This window comes from Fusarium keratoplasticum, chromosome 7 (assembly GCF_025433545.1).
Source record: "Fusarium keratoplasticum isolate Fu6.1 chromosome 7, whole genome shotgun sequence".
Lineage (NCBI taxonomy): Eukaryota > Fungi > Ascomycota > Sordariomycetes > Hypocreales > Nectriaceae > Fusarium > Fusarium keratoplasticum.
Window position 1 is genome coordinate 158,185 of NC_070535.1, and position 15,670 is coordinate 173,854.

Here is a 15,670-nt window from a genome sequence, read left to right on the forward strand (position 1 = left end):
ATTTATACCGCCTTCCTGGGTTTCTTCAAGATTGGAACACCAACAACGTCAGCTGGGGTCCAGTAGGTGTACTTGGGGGAAAGAAGACCTACCCGGAAGCTCCTCAGAGCAATATTTCAAGAGCAAAACTAGAATGGTTGTGAGGCTCTCGAATATCTCGATGGTATCCCGGGTCATTGAGGTTGTTAGCCGCGAAGTTTCAATGGCTCTGAAGTAGTTGTATCCGGAGCCGATTTCGCAAAAAAAAGCTGCGAGCATTTCGACCACCGCTTCGTCCATCATCTCTTCATCCGAAACAGCCTTGACAAGTTGTGTAAGTCACGTAGTCTCACCGTCGGCATATCATGGCGCTTTGGGCACTCACTCTCAAGATGGATCTAATGGCAACTGTAGGATAGTGGCCTCGAGTCAACATGGGCTTTGTAAGTCACGCCGGTGGGAAGGACTTACGGCATAAAGAAATGCGATGTTGGTCTGGGAGTGACTTCAGCCAGCGGAAGAATGCGTGAGCATTGTCTTCAATGTCGCGGAGATTTCCGCTCGTCGATGTCAGGTTCCGATACTTGTGCTAGTGTAGACTGATCGATCTTTCCAGCTCAGCCAACACTGCCTCCTCTGCTTCTTCAGTCGTTGTTTGATCAGATGGCTGGTTTTCCGCGTTTTTGGTCTTCTTTTTTGGCTTCAATGAGGCCCCTGAGATGGCGTCGTCGAGTTTTTCGAGAAACGTCACGGTCCGACGCCATTGATCTTCGCTATTGCTAACCTGTCAGTCGATCCGGACGTGCAAATGATGATATGGTATGCTACAGCTGCTTCATCTGCTGTTTCTCTTCCTCTCCTGAAACAAAGTCCCGCGCGGCAGTGCTCCACACCACTGGCTCATTGGGGCCCTTCATCAAGTGACTTTGAAGCCAAGTTGCTGCGTCAGTATCGGGCATGCGGCCAGGGAGAAGGCCATGGCTACTTCCGTGGAAATGAATGTCATTGTTAACTGTGCAGCACTGGGAGTCACCCTTCATGCTCACAGACTCCGCGGTCGGCGCGACGGTGGTCTCTTGCTTTTGCACTTGCACCTCCCCCACATTGACGGCGTTTCCGTAGTTGGGTAGGGTTCGACTGGCATGATCCATAGCAACGAAAAGTCGAGTTTGGAGAAGCTATCAGCAGCGGATGAGGGGAGCATGCATCCAGTATTGGCAAGAAGCTGGCTCGTCCCATCGCCCAAACATTCAGTTCGTAAGAGTCTATGGCTTCTTTTACTACTTGTCTCACTCTTAGATCTATCGGTGCCTATTCCTCCAAGATGTCTGAAACACCTCACTACGGGCTGACGCTGGTCGCTCCAGGGCGCAAGTGGTGATGGTCCTTTGATTCCCAACATCAAGGAGCTCGGCTGGGCCGATTTCAAGCCCAAACTAAAGCTCTACTGGCCCAATTTGACCGACTGGCTACATCGAAAAGAAATCGACGATGAGCCGAAACACGTCATCGAGATACTCAAGGGACACCCGCCCCAGAGCCAGTTCTTCACAACCACTGGCATCTCTTGTTCTGCAGTCAGCCATTCAGCTGATATCCAGAATATAAACCCCAACACAGATGCCTACCAAATTTGGATAAGATCAGAGATTCTGATCAGGATCCTCGGTGAACTCACAGGTTGTAAGACAAAAATAGGGCGGTATGGACATCGGCTTTTGCTGCTGCGACCGTTCAAGCTGCTCGTAAGCTTTGAAAAGGACATTCGAAACCGTTTAAAGGAATTGGAGAAGCTCCATGCCACTGGGGACCACGATGATCCTCGGGAGGAATCCCCATCGAAAGGTAGCCAGGAACTAAGCCATGCTGCTGGCCCGCTCAAGGAGACACAATCCATCGAAGCGCTGGAACATCTGAGAGTTTTGTGCCGTGCAATCAACACTCATCTGTTTCGTCCTATCAAGCTTCAGCATAGTTTGAGCCATGACAGTGGCCCCACGATTGCATTTCACGACTTGTGGTGTCTTTTCAAACCGGGATATGAGGTTGTTGGTAAAGAGATGCTCTAGATGTAGTTGTGAGTATTTGACTAGCGCTTCGCCGGTACTGAGGCTATTACAAATCCTAGCGTAGGTCGTCGATTGTTAACTGTTCACTATAGGTATCGAGTTGCCAATACTACCGGAGGTCGCGATAATGGAAGGGATTGGATTATTGGGAAGCTAACTGCTCTTATGCGTACGGGTCTACCTGCATTCGAGAAGCTGAAAAATGAGGGCTATTCGCATGGTTCCTTTGCCTTGGAGTGCTTTTACATCTATTTCGATGGCATTCAATTCGGACCAGTGAATAGGACATTTTACATCCGTAAGTTTGATGGTGAAAGGCTGATATACTTGCTACCTATCGTCCTATTGCAATTCTATAAGGATGCGCAAGAGATCTGTGAGAAATTTCTCTATAGAGGTATGGAGTTTGCTAAGTTAGTAAAACTAAAAGTCAGAGCTTATCGTAAGTATAAGGGATTGACACTGGATAAGAATCAAGAACAGGTTCGTCGGCTTCTACCCCTCGTCTACCACGGATCATTGATTGGTGCTGATAATGATTAATACAGGTTGAGTCCGAGGTCATCGTTGACTTTGAGCTCGCGTTATTACTGAAGAAATACAGCAAGCCTCATCTAGGGCTCGAGGGCCTCCTGGTTTCTGGTGACCATGAAGAGTTACGGGACACCACGTTGATGACCCCCCCGTGCACTGTATTAGGATGTTGTAGCAATGATGCTATCTTCATAGACTATGAGGTGGATGCACACGAGCGGAACAGCTTTAAGCAGAGCAATAAGCCTCTTCTCGAGATGGTCCCGGCCGGATTAAACCCGTTAACTAATGACCAATTGGTTTTGCTACCGCTGCAGGTGCATGGATTCGTTTTGAGCACTAGGAGATGGGCCACGTTTGATATTGATCTCCTTAGCGACCTAGAATATGTCGATGGCTGGAATAACCTCGTTATCGATACCGATATCAAAGAGACAGTACTCGCCCTCGTCGAGAACCACTACGTGTTCCAGGACCATCAATCTAAGTCCGATGCAGGCCTTTCGTCCGTGGACTTCATTCAGGGCAAGGGCACCGGCCTCATCATTCTTCTTCACGGTGAACCCGGAGTCGGCAAGATAAGCACCGCCGAATGGGTAGCTTCACATACTAAGCGACCATTGTTCCCCATCACCTATGGAGATATCGGAGATAAGGCTGAGACTGGAAGTGAATCTGGAAAAGAACTTTCAACTAGCTCACAAATGGGGATGTGTGCTGCTACTTGATAAAGCTGATGTCTTCTTGAAGGCACGTGATGAGGACATCTAACGAGACTTAATTGTGTCTGGTGAGTAACATGAGATATACTATTGATGTTTGTCTTTTTGTGTCTCTAACAGATCCTGGATAGTGTTTCTAAGAAGTCTCGAGTATAATAGCGTAAGAATTTTTATAACTTGCCTTCTAGTGATCCCTAAATAGTCTCAGGGCATGTTTTTAGGCTAAAATGTTGACGATCGAGGTAGGGCATTCTGTTCTTAACAACAAATCGAGTCAGACAAATAAACAGGGCGTTCAAGTCCCGCATCCATCTAAGTCTTTTATACAAGAGATTGGACCTTGGTCAGTCAATGAAAATCTGGGAAAACAACATCAAGAGGATTGAGAAGTAGTTTGAGTAGGAGGGAAAGCAAATTCGTTGCAAACAGAGCGATATCCTCCGCTTTGCCAAGCGACACTTCAACAAGTTGGATTAATCAAAAAGCCTCGTTGTCTGGAACGGAAGGCAAGTTCTTAGGAAGCTAGATGGCGTGACTACATGGAACGAACTAACAATGCATCAGGCAGATTCGCAACGCATTGCAGACAGCCGCTGCCCTCGCCACTTACGAAGCCAAGCAAGGGTGGGTACCGGTTCTGGGCCCTGAGAATTTCGAAAAGGTGGCGAGGGCAGCAAGCCAGTTTGAAAAGTATCTCAAAGGAGTGACTCTTTCAAGCGACCCTGAATATGCTAGAGCTAGCCGATTGAGGGACGACGAGTTTTCGACATGCTGCTCCAGCTCCAGCGAAGCAGAGGAAAGGGGGAGGAAGAGAAAAAAGGGGAAGAGAAAGACAGGCAAACGGCAGAAAAGGAAGGGGAGGCGGGCGAGGGATAGCACAGACGAGTCGAGCGAGGACAGTAAGGAGGTTGGAGAGTCGGATTCAGACAGCAAATCCTCTGATCCGAGTGATAGGGCACGAAAGAGGAAGAAGGTGTAGAGCAGGCTATGCTTCCAGTTTTGCTATCAAGGATTTCTGATGCTAATAGTGGGCTTGGACTGCTACAAGGGATGTTGGAGTAGAAGCAATGCTGTTATTGACCATGATGTTCTGTTATAGTCCCACGATGCTCTAAAGACTAAGAATCAATTATAGTTCTCAGGAGGTTGTTCTAAATAAGCTGCCGGAACTAATAGGCGTAACAGCTAATTTTAAAATACGAACTTCAACGTGATACATAGCTCACAGACAAGTATATAGCCTCGCTTAATATGGTTTGCATATTATATGACCTGAAAACATTACCAGTTCGCTAGCAGAATTGTGTTGCTTAGTTTTAATTACCTCACTAAAGGGGAATTAGTGGGTAGCATATAAGACGAACCTTGCGTTACTCCCGCTTAAGCCCCAATAGAAATACTCTGCTAATTGGCCATTTTGCTATCGTCAACTCCTTATCATTGCACCATCAATCCCCACTCGCACATCATGTAAAAATCTGCCCCAACCCCTATTTCTTGCCAACGGATAAAATCATGAAACATGCACCATGGTTTTCGTGCAGACTCCGTATATGTAATAACTCTCGCTTTCCCACGAGTTGACGCCTACAACCTCGAACTACGTATGACATTCGTCTTACGATCCGTATAGGAACGCCATATTCTGATCCAATATGGCTTTACACCCCTCGGAAGTCGCTAAGCATAACAACGCCAAGTCTTGTTGGCTTATCATTCATGTAGGTTGTCACCATAACTGCTGGAGTTTAAACTTACCAAATAATCCTAGAACGAAGTCTATGATTTGACTAAGTTCCTTGCCCGTGAGTGACACACTGAGATCAAGTCATCAGACTTGATGATGGCATAAGAACATTCCCACTAACGCTGGATGCGATGGTCTCTTGGGACAGACCACCCTGGAGGCCGTAGAGTCATTTTGATGCATGCGGTATGTCAAGTTGACGATCCTTTTGATCTAGACGACGAGGACTTACATTCCACTACTCTAGGGCAGAGACGCTACTCAACGATTCAACCTTGTCCATTCAAAGGATATACTCGATAAGTGGCTTGAGCCTTGCCAGAAGTTGGGTGCTATTGATTCCAGCGAGGCCGTGGAATCCACCACCCCACAAGAGGAGAAGGAACGCCAAATTGCCCTCGAGAAGAAACCACCACTCTCACAATGCCTTACTTTGAGAGATTTCGAAGCCGTGGCTCAACAAACTATGAGAAGAGAGTCATGGGAGTACTATTCAACAGGAGCAGAAGACGAGTTCGTAGGTTGCATTCCATTGATCAGGGTAGGGCACCCTATAACTCACATGTGCTATCAGACCCTCAAGGAAAACATAACTGCATTCCAAAGGATTCGTTTCCGTCCCAAAGTTCTCGTCAATGTCGAACATGTCGATATATCGACAACTCTTCTGGGGACAAAGACGGCAATCCCCATCTATGTCTCAGCTACAGCGAGTGCCAAATTGGGTCATCCGGAGGGCGAAGTAGTCCTAACAAGAGCAAGCAACAACCACGGTATTGTGCAAATGATACCGCTGTACTCATCATGCCCTATCGAGGAGATTACTGCTGCCAGGGCCCCGGATGCCACTCAATGGTTTCAGATATATGTGAAAAAGGACCGTAACGCCACCCGTAATGCTGTTGAAAAGGCTGAGAGACTTGGTTGCAAGGCTCTCTGCATCACCGTTGATAACCCTCACTTGGGTAGTCGCGAAAGAGTTTTGCGGTCGCACCATAAGGGTGAGACAAGCGACACCGACGAGTTTGAGGATGCGCCAGCCACCGAGCTTGATCCTTCGCTCACCACAAACGCAAGCCTTGCTTGGGAAGATATCCCTTGGTTTCAGAGCATTACGAAGATGCCTATCATCATCAAGGGCGTACAGCGGGTTGAGGATGTCCTTACAGCGGTAAAATATGGCGTCAGCGGTGTAATTCTCTCCAACCACGGCGGCCGCCAGCTTGAATACGCCGAAGCTCCCATCGAAGTGCTGGCCGAGGTCATGCCCATCTTGCGAGAACGTGGGCTTGACCAGAAAATTGAGGTATATATGGATGGTGGCGTTCGCCGAGGGACCGATGTTCTTAAAGCTCTCTGTCTTGGTGCTCGCGGAGTTGGGATTGGTCGTCCATTCCTATATGCGATGACAGGGTATGGTCAGAAGGGCGTCGAGAAAGCCATGCGAATTTTCAAGGATGAGCTGGAGAGGAACATGCGTCTGATAGGATGCAATTCTATCGACGAACTGCATCCTGGATTAGTGAAATTACTTTCAAGGGATCAAGCAAAGATGTAAACAGGCGCTGATCCTGACTGAGACCCTCTTGGAATGTTAGGTATCATAAACCTGTTCGTTAAACGCTAAACTGCATGCTAATGCATTGCACAAAGGAGGAGACAAGAGATAACGTATTTTGCTTGTCACTGGGACATTCCTCTCAACTGTGGAATTGATAAACCCCTAGCCCCCATTGCGACTCATAAGTATGGGTCAAGCCAAGTATCCTCGCGAAAGATCCAGCCAAAGCCCAGATTTGCCGGTTTTGAACTACCTCAATTCTGTCTTTGTGACACCGTATTCTTCTATTAATGGAAAGCTGTCGAGATGCCATGCTGCAATTGAGACGATGATTGAATAAAAGTGAGTTAAAATTGCCTAAAGTGGTACTGCTTTGTCAAAGGCTGTATTGTGCGAGGCCCTTGTTTGCATGTTGTGAATGACCATTGTTCATGGTGCAGTGGCGTCACTAACTTGCACAGAAGGCCAATAACCACCAACCGACGAGCCGCGCTGCCTGGTGAAAGCTTATTGCGCCAAAATGAATTCGCTTCCCAACGCAACCTGAAAGGATTTTCCATGTTGCATCTTACAATCACTCATAACCAACTTGCGCCCGCTCATTCTCTTCACACTCCTCCAATATCTTTGCCTCACCGCCCCTCGCCGCCCCACACTCGTTATAATGCCTTCTTTGAAAGCCCAGATCAGTCGCCTTCACTGGGAGGAAAACCCCTTTGGGCTTGAGCCGCGGTGGAAAGTTGAGCCAGATATCGAAAAGAGCAAGTCAACACTGCAGTCTCTTTGGCCCTCTAGTACTGTCCAAGTCGCGTTCTTTGCTCAAGGCGCCTTCAACAAGCTCTATCAAGTCATGATCCAAGATCAGCCACCCCTTATGCTTCGAATCTCGCTGCCTGTCGATCCTCGGTACAAGACGCTAAGCGAAGTCGCCACAATCAGATGGGTTAATGCGGTTACAACCATCCCACTCCCCCAGGTCATCACCTACAACTCTTCTCTCGACTCAGCTCTTGGATTTGAATGGATCCTCATGACTAGACTTGGCGGGACTTCTCTGTCTGATGCCTGGACACGCATTGATTTCTCAACAAGGTCTGCCCTCGTCCGCCAATTTGCCTTCTTCGCAGCCTCTCTATTCCGAAACCAGCTGTCTGGCATCGGTAACATTTACCCTGCTTCTCTCCCGACACTCACTCCTATAACTGGGCGCATTGTCTCGATGCCCTTCTTCTGGGGCGACCGCATCAATCTCGACATGGATCGTGGTCCCTTTCGCCACAGCCGAGACTGGATTGCGGCCCGTCTGCAGCTCGCAGAAAGTGACTGTCTCGCTGTGTTGCGCAAATATCCAGCGAGTGCCGAGCTCGATAGCGATGCCGAAGACGATAGGGAGGATGCTACTCGAACTGCCAGTATCATCGCAAAGCTACAACAACTGATCGACCGCGTCTTTCCGGAAACAACAATGGCAGAAGATCCCACGGTACTCTCTCACACTGACCTATCTCGAAGCAATATCCTTGTCGACGATGTCGGAAAGCTCACTGGTGTTGTGGATTGGGAATGTGTCTCAGCTCTGCCTCTGTGGAAGGCTTGCTCTTACCCCTCGTTTCTGGAAGGCCGACCTCGACCCGACAAGCCTGACGCAACACGATACGTACATGACCTGGACCAAGTTCCCTCTCGCCTCTACATGGAGAACTTGTTGGAGTACGAGCTTACTCTCTTGAGGCCGTTATTCTTGGAAGAGATGGAAAGGGTGGAGCCGAGATGGATAACAGTTTTCAATGCGAGCCAACTCCAGAGGGATTTTGATCTTGCCGTCGAGAACTGCGATAGTGAGTTTCTAGCACGGGACATTCTGAGATGGGCAGATAGTGTTGCAGGAGGTATCGGGAGTGTGGGTAGTTTGAGAGAGATGAGAGATGGTGTGTAATTATAATGTATTGATGTATCTCATGATGGCGGATAAAAATGCTTATTGGCTCAAGAATCACCTCTGAGCTATAATATAATATTACTTTAGACCCTTCTCCACCGATGCTAGCGTAGGCGCAAGTCACAGTCTCCGGTTGTTCTCGTCTGCCCGGAATACTTCGTCACATAGCTTGATATTACTAGGGGCATTCATAAGTCTGGCAGTGTGAGTAGAGAATGGCCAGGTGGATGCAGAAACAGGCCGTTAGCATTCAAATCTCAAGTCCTCTCAGGGAGCCTTCTTTCCATGCCACACCACGAATCGACTGTGATTCTCGCAGTAGGAACGGGCTACAGCCTAGAATCGTCTCAGAAAAGAACTGACCTGGCTGTGACAAAAGCACTCGTTACATGAACTGTTTGCGGATTGCGGTGCTGAATTAGAGTTGTAGGTTCTCGTCAAGTCACTGGGAAAATTGGTTAGTATTATCTTACACATAGCTGCAAACGAGGAGCCAGACCAGCAAAGAGATTTCCGAGGTCGACTGTTACTAGCGAGGCAATCTTCGAGACGTATTGCAATGAATCGGCCTGGTCAAGCGGGCCGTTTATCAGTGGGACACCCGTGATGCGACTATTAACACTGAAGTTCTCATCCGAGCTGCTCGGGAGAGTCCCGTGGAAATTTAGAAGACATTCTTCAAGACCGTCGGTCATAATCCCAAGCAGCGAGGCGATGCATAATATCAGTCTTTAGTTAAGGGCACTGCGTCTCTCATTTTACGTCACATGTTGATAGACACCACGACAGACACAACCGACTGACATCATTGTTCCCTTTAATTACTCATTAGCAAAAAATTACCAAGGTATTATGTCGTGTCATAAATTAAACGCATGAATCAACAGTTCTGGTTTAATTGGCTTGCTTTCATAATCTATCACATTAAATGTCATGGCTGCGCTACCAGTTGAGGTCCTCTTACCCCTTTCATGATCATTCACAGTTCCAATACGGCGGCTGGAAATCCATCCTAGACTCAACACTTGACATAATCTGCCACGCAAAGCTTGATAGATTTCATCACCTGTTGGTTAAAACCGCTTGGTGGTATGACCGGCAGTCCGGCACCCAGGCCAGGCCAGAACCCACCAAGAAGCACGACCCCAGACGTCTTTGACCATTTTAGCTTTTCCCCACGTAATGTCAAGTGGCGTCGTCTGAGTCGTGCGGGCGTGCTAAGCCAGATTCGTGGGTCATAGCCTACGACCTCCCCACTTGTTAACCCCCTGGCCGGTGCCGACTCCCAGACACCGTGGAGAAGCACGAGATTGAGTTACCGACGAGGAAGAATTTAAAGGCTGGCTGGATCCGGGGAGAGATAGTCGACATTCTCTTGTTCAGCCCAGGCGTTTCATCGATTCAATGTCATCTTTACCCGAGCATACCATGGAGCCGTCGACCAAGAAGAACATGTGGCAGTCCCTTCGGGAGAACCCCAAGGTCCTGTTCATTGCCTTCTTTGCATCGCTTGGAGGTTTTGAGTATGGTTACCAACAGGGTGTTCTTGGCCAGTCTCTGGTCATGACCCGGTTCACTGAGAACTTTCCTTCTGTCGTCAAGTCCTCCTCAGCAACTGGCTGGCTTACTTCTATCCTCCAGCTGGGAGGCATTCTTGGGTCTCTCTCGGCTGGTGTTCTAGGCGAGCTCATCTCCAGAAAGTACACCATGTTTATCGCTTGTTGCTGGGTTATCCTTGGCAGTTACCTCTACGTCGGCGCAACTGCTGGTGCCCCATCTCTTCTCTATGCTGGACGATTCTTTACCGGTGTCGGAGTCGGCCTCTTCAGCGGCGTCGGTCCTCTTTACAACGCTGAGCTCTCTGCTCCAGAGATGCGAGGTCTCCTCGTCTCCTTCTACCAACTGGCAACTATCCTGGGAATCATGCTCTCTTTCTGGGTTGGCTACGGCAGCAACTACATTGGTGGAACCGGAGAAGGCCAATCTGACCTCGCCTGGCGCCTCCCCTCGATCATCCAAGGCATCCCCGCCGCGGCCCTCGCTGTCGGTATCTGGTTTATGCCTTTCTCCCCACGCTGGCTTGTCAAGGTCGGTCGTGATGAAGAGGCTAGATCCACCCTGGCATGGATGCGCAAGCTGCCAGAAGACCACGAAGACATCCGGGTCGAATTCCTCGAGATCAAGGCCGAAGCTGTCTTTGAGCAAAAGGTTTTTGCTCGCGACTTTCCTCATCTTGCGGAGAAGGGCAAGAGCCGCTTCATGCAGCAGGTGGCTCAGTATGTGACTTGCTTCAGGAGTATTGATAACTTGAAGCGTGTCTGCACGGCTTGGCTGGTCATGTTCTTCCAGCAGTGGTCTGGAATTGACGCCAGTAAGTGTTCTTCTAGAGCATTAGAAATATGTGAAAGCTAATGTTTTCAGTTATCTACTATGCCTCGAATGTCTTTATCAGCCTTGGACTCACTGGTGGAACTATTGCCCTGCTGGCAACTGGAGTCACTGGTGTCGTCTTCCTCATCAGCACCATTCCTGCCATGGTTAGTCAATCACCAAGCCTAGGTTATTACAAGACTAACATCTGAACAGTTGATCATTGATCGGGTTGGTCGCAAGCCTCTCCTGCAGATCGGCTCCGTCGTCATGGGCGCCAGCATGGTCACTGTCGGCGTCATTGTAGCCAAGTTCCGACACGACTGGCCTTCTCACGTTGCAGCCGGCTGGTCAGCCGTGGCCCTAATCTGGGTCTATATTGCTGGATTTGGTGCTACATGGGGCCCTGTTTCTTGGACGCTTGTGTCTGAGATCTTCCCTCTGTCCATCCGAGCCAAGGGAGCCTCCATCGGTGCATCCAGTAACTGGGTCAACAACTTTGCCATCGCCTTCTTTGTGCCTCCTATGCTGGAAGCCTGGGCATGGGGAACCTATATCTTCTTTGCCGTTTTCTTGGCTGCTGGTATCGTTTGGGTCTGGATCTACCTTCCCGAGACCAAGAATGCCACTCTTGAGGACATGGACCGAGTCTTCAAGAGCCGCACGGGTGAGATGGACGGTGTGCTTATGAGGGAGGCTCAGGCCGAGGTTGGTCTGCTTGGTTTTGCTCATGAGCGTAAGCTTTCTCATGACAAGGAGGTTGAGAAGCATGTCGAGGAGTTGTAATTGGGACATTCTTGGAAATTTCGGCGAGTCTTGTGAAAGGACGCACATATGGAAGGTTTAAAATTAGACAGTTTACCGGAATTCAATTTCAATTCGCAAGTTTATGTTGTCCTTGATGCTTTGTTGAGATCATGCCTACCCGCAAGATAGAACTGGTGGGCGACAATGCAGTTTGCGTTAAGCGATCCTTTCTCAACCCTCTAAAACCTTGAAGCTACAAGGTAAGACGATACCCAAATGGACAAGCTGGGAGAATTGGCAACGTCCTCAATTCCTGAGGCAGACCCTAAGTCGCCCCTGCAATTGCACGACCCTTGACTAAGACGTTGTAACGTTGCAGTGATCCTTGGGGCATTGGCCAATGACAGGCCGGAAATGGTTGCTCAAAGCGCCCACAACGAAAACCCCATCGTGACGGTAAACTGAGTATGGTTGGTCCTTTCAAGGGTGACAACACTCCTAGTGATGATGCTTTTGCTGAGGTAGTACATGTTGCTCACAAATAGGCAGATGCCATGAGCGAGCAAATGTCTGAATATATGTTGTGCCCTTTGAAAAGGTGCAAGCAAAAAGTGGATTGACTAGCGCAAGTACGACAGGCTTATCACGATTAATGTAGGAAATCCGAATTTCTCTCCAGAGAATTGATCAATTTTGTGTAACCATCAGCCTGGTCAAGGCGATGTTTCAACTCGGTGAGGCGCCCAAGGTTCCTCCAAAAACATCACCCCATGGATGCTCGAGTTCGCATCAGCAACGTGGAGCACTTACCCCGGATCGACTTAAGCTTAATGCTAGCTTTACCATGAGCGAGAGCATGAGCTGGGGAAGTCTTTCTCGGCCAAATTTGTGTTGTCTCGATATGACTCTAGGGTGAATCCCCACATTGGAGAGGTACGTACGGTGAGGATAAGTCGGGGATTTCCTGATCCCCCTTGAAATCCCAAAGCAAGGGTGTGGAATCAACGGGTGCCTACGCCCCCCGTAAATGGAAAAGCGTCGGCAAAGGAACAGCACGAGGTCAACAGAGTTTGGCAAGACTCGGTCAGACCCGACCAAGTGGAGCTGGTAATACGGAGTACATAATGATGTGGCTACGCACCCTGTTTCTGGTATAGTTCAACTCGCCTCCAACAACTCGATCCACATCGCATGAACCATCAGACGTTGGAACTGCAGCTGATAGAGGAGTCGAGGTTCGAGTCTACTTCACACTCAAGCGAAACAACATTCAAGGTCAATCATGTCATTCTTCTCAGAGGACTTGTCACTTGACCCACGCTTCTTCGAGCTCCAGGAGGAGCTGCGGTCTGTGCTCTTCGCCGGCCTCTCAAGCCTGTCACCCAGCAGACCCTCCACACCCGAGGACGAGGCCGCAGAGACACTCAACTTTTCACATGTAACAGTCGCAGTCCCACACGCGAGACTGTTACGCTACCTACAGAATTGGATCACGGAATGTGCACCTCATCTTGACAAGTTCGATGAGAACCAACACTTTCAGATTCAGGTGCCTCTAATGGCGCGCAAGTCACCGGCTTTGCTCTATGCCATGCTTGCATTTTCATCGAGGCAGATGGAGAGGAGAGGACTGACGCAGAAAGGCTGCGACAGTCTGGAGCTGTATCAAGAGAGTATCAGGCTCCTAACACCTGGCTTGCAAGCCAAAGACCCCAACATGCTCGTCACGGCGTGTATACTCGCTGTCTTTGAGCTCATGTCAGGCGGTGCGAGAAATTGGAGGCGCCACGTCGAGGGTTGTGCCTCGCTCTTTGAGTATTTTGGCGTCAATGGTTTCTCTGGAGGGCTCCCGCAAGCGGTATTCTGGTGCTATGCGAGGATGGAACTGTGTGGAGCGATAATATCTGACGGTGCTGAGACGACCGTGCTGCCTCTCGATCAATGGGTTCCAGCCATGCGAGAGCAGCCATCATCGCCTGAGGAATCAGAGAGGTTTATCCAGAGCCTTTTCCATCAGAAGAGCCGCACATCTCCAGATACACATGCCAATTGGGCTATCTACCTCTGCACCAAAGTCTGTCATCTGCGCTTCCGAAGGACACAATATCTGGAGCTCGGAAGAGCAGACTGGCAGGATAGCAGGCCGTTTTCAGAACAGTGGCAGAGACTCTGGTCAGAGTTACAATTCTGGTTAGATGAAAGACCTCCGTCGATGAAGCCCATCCGTGTGGTCGAAGCAAGTGAGAAGCAAGTCTTCCCACTGATAATGTTTCCCCATTGGGCTGCCATCTCAAGCAATCAAGTCTATCACGCCGCATGCATCTTGATGCTGGAGATGCAGCCACCAGAGCAGAACTTGGACTCTCACTGTTTGGCTCTTTGGCATGCCCGCAGCGTGGTCGGTATATCATGCGCCAACCCCCACCCTGGGAGCATGGTCAACTCTATCCAGCCGTTGTTTGTTGCGGGAAGGTTGTTCTCGCATGTGAGTGAACGGAGGCAGATAGCCCAGCTACTCAAGTCGATTGATAGAACAACTGGCTGGGGAGCATTGTGGAGGTTGAGGGATCTAGAGGCGGAATGGGGATATGAGGCTGGCCATGTGTTTGATGATTCGGGCAAGTAATTCATTAGACGTTTCAAGAGCATACTCAAAGAGGAGAAAGCCTAAAAAGTCTTGCCGTGACACGATGCGGCATTGTACATTAGCTGAGAACGCAGCAGTGATCCACCTGTAGGCTACGAAGCCCCATGGGTGGCGACGCTGTTGACATCCCACACGCCCTCTCCACCACTTGATAGTGGCTGGCTTCTTTTGGGATAGCGTTCTTCTTGTCGCTCCCACAAGGACCTTGACTACAGCTATTTATGTGGGAATATTAGACCAGGTCCCCCGTCCCAAGGCCTTTCAAACAGCTTAGGCCCTGGTCGATTTCATTACTTCTTGTTCATCGCTTCAATTTCCTTCTAATAGAGACGTCCTACGCTCGCTCTGCCCCTGCTTTTGACCTTCTTCCTATCTGAAGCTCTCACAATGTCGTCCAGACCAGTCATCAGCGTCCTCGGATCTCTCAATATCGATCTCGTTTCCTATGTACCGCATCACCCACTCCCGGGAGAAACAATAACCGCTAGCCAATTCAATGTTTTCCCCGGCGGCAAGGGCGCGAACCAAGCTGTTGCTTGCGCAAAGCTGTCTCGGACCTCGGATCTCAAGGAACCTAGCGTTGACGTCGCCATGATGGGCGCGGTGGGCGTAGATGCATACGGTTCTATCCTCCTGGAAAGCCTCAAGTCGTATGGTGTGGAAACGTCGGCTATCAAAGTCGATGCCGAGTCCAAGACTGGGATCGCCATGATTGTCGTTGATGAGCCTTCAGGTCAAAACCGCATCATCCTTTCGCCTGGAGCAAATGCTTCGCTCAAGCCTACCCAGTTCACCCACCTTCCTGACCCATCACCCACTCTGCTCATCATGCAACTGGAAATTCCAATCGAGACTGTCATTCAGGCGTTAGAGGCCGCTAAGAAAACAGGAACGCCTGTTCTTCTCAACCCGGCCCCGGCTCAAAAGCTCCCGGAAAAGGCGTACCAGGGCCTAGCACATTTGGTTCTGAATGAGAGCGAGGCAGCCCTGCTGTCAGATGTCAAAGAGTCGGACCTGGATGACTTGAAGTTGGTGGAGCAAATCGCTGGCCAATTCCTAGCCCGGGGTGTTAAGAACGTTGTCATCACCCTTGGTGGAAGAGGCGCCTATTACGCCAACGAGACAGATAGGGCTTTTGTTCCAGCTCTCAAGGTCGATGTTGTTGATACGACTGCGGCTGGTGACACCTTTATCGGAATGTATGCCATACACGCGGTCCATGCTATCACGAGGTCGGAGAAATTTGATATCGATGAAGCTGTTAGGCAGAGTATCAGGGCATCGTCGAAAACGGTCTCCAAAAGGGGAGCCCAAGTCTCTATACCCTGGAAGGATGAGTTGTAGCTTAGGTTGAA

The 15,670-nt window shown here is 49.5% G+C and overlaps 6 protein-coding genes across 6 annotated transcripts; all 6 read left to right on the plus strand.

Moving 5' to 3' along the window:
- Nucleotides 1–2,839: 2,839 nt before the first annotated feature.
- NCS57_00918000 (AAA domain-containing protein) lies at nt 2,840–3,310 on the plus strand (the record flags this gene model as incomplete). Its single annotated transcript, XM_053058963.1, has 1 exon — nt 2,840–3,310. The coding sequence occupies one exon, from the start codon at nt 2,840–2,842 to the stop codon at nt 3,308–3,310; it is 471 nt and encodes a 156-aa protein (XP_052911034.1).
- A 1,649-nt stretch (nt 3,311–4,959) lies between these two features.
- NCS57_00918100 (uncharacterized protein) lies at nt 4,960–6,609 on the plus strand (the record flags this gene model as incomplete). Its single annotated transcript, XM_053058964.1, has 4 exons — nt 4,960–5,025; nt 5,076–5,109; nt 5,200–5,237; nt 5,299–6,609. 4 exons carry the CDS (start codon nt 4,960–4,962, stop codon nt 6,607–6,609), a joined length of 1,449 nt encoding a protein of 482 aa, XP_052911035.1.
- A 667-nt stretch (nt 6,610–7,276) lies between these two features.
- Nucleotides 7,277–8,548, plus strand: NCS57_00918200 (APH domain-containing protein; the record flags this gene model as incomplete). The annotated part of the gene is made up of 1 exon (XM_053058965.1): nt 7,277–8,548. One exon carries the CDS (start codon nt 7,277–7,279, stop codon nt 8,546–8,548), a length of 1,272 nt encoding a protein of 423 aa, XP_052911036.1.
- Nucleotides 8,549–9,979: 1,431 nt separating this feature from the next.
- On the plus strand, nt 9,980–11,707 carry NCS57_00918300 (uncharacterized protein; the record flags this gene model as incomplete). Its single annotated transcript, XM_053058966.1, has 3 exons — nt 9,980–10,922; nt 10,973–11,088; nt 11,138–11,707. The coding sequence occupies 3 exons, from the start codon at nt 9,980–9,982 to the stop codon at nt 11,705–11,707; spliced, it is 1,629 nt and encodes a 542-aa protein (XP_052911037.1).
- Nucleotides 11,708–12,950: 1,243 nt separating this feature from the next.
- On the plus strand, nt 12,951–14,294 carry NCS57_00918400 (uncharacterized protein; the record flags this gene model as incomplete). The annotated part of the gene is made up of 1 exon (XM_053058967.1): nt 12,951–14,294. One exon carries the CDS (start codon nt 12,951–12,953, stop codon nt 14,292–14,294), a length of 1,344 nt encoding a protein of 447 aa, XP_052911038.1.
- A 408-nt stretch (nt 14,295–14,702) lies between these two features.
- NCS57_00918500 (Ribokinase) lies at nt 14,703–15,659 on the plus strand (the record flags this gene model as incomplete). The annotated part of the gene is made up of 1 exon (XM_053058968.1): nt 14,703–15,659. One exon carries the CDS (start codon nt 14,703–14,705, stop codon nt 15,657–15,659), a length of 957 nt encoding a protein of 318 aa, XP_052911039.1.
- Between the last annotated feature and the right edge of the window lie 11 nt (nt 15,660–15,670).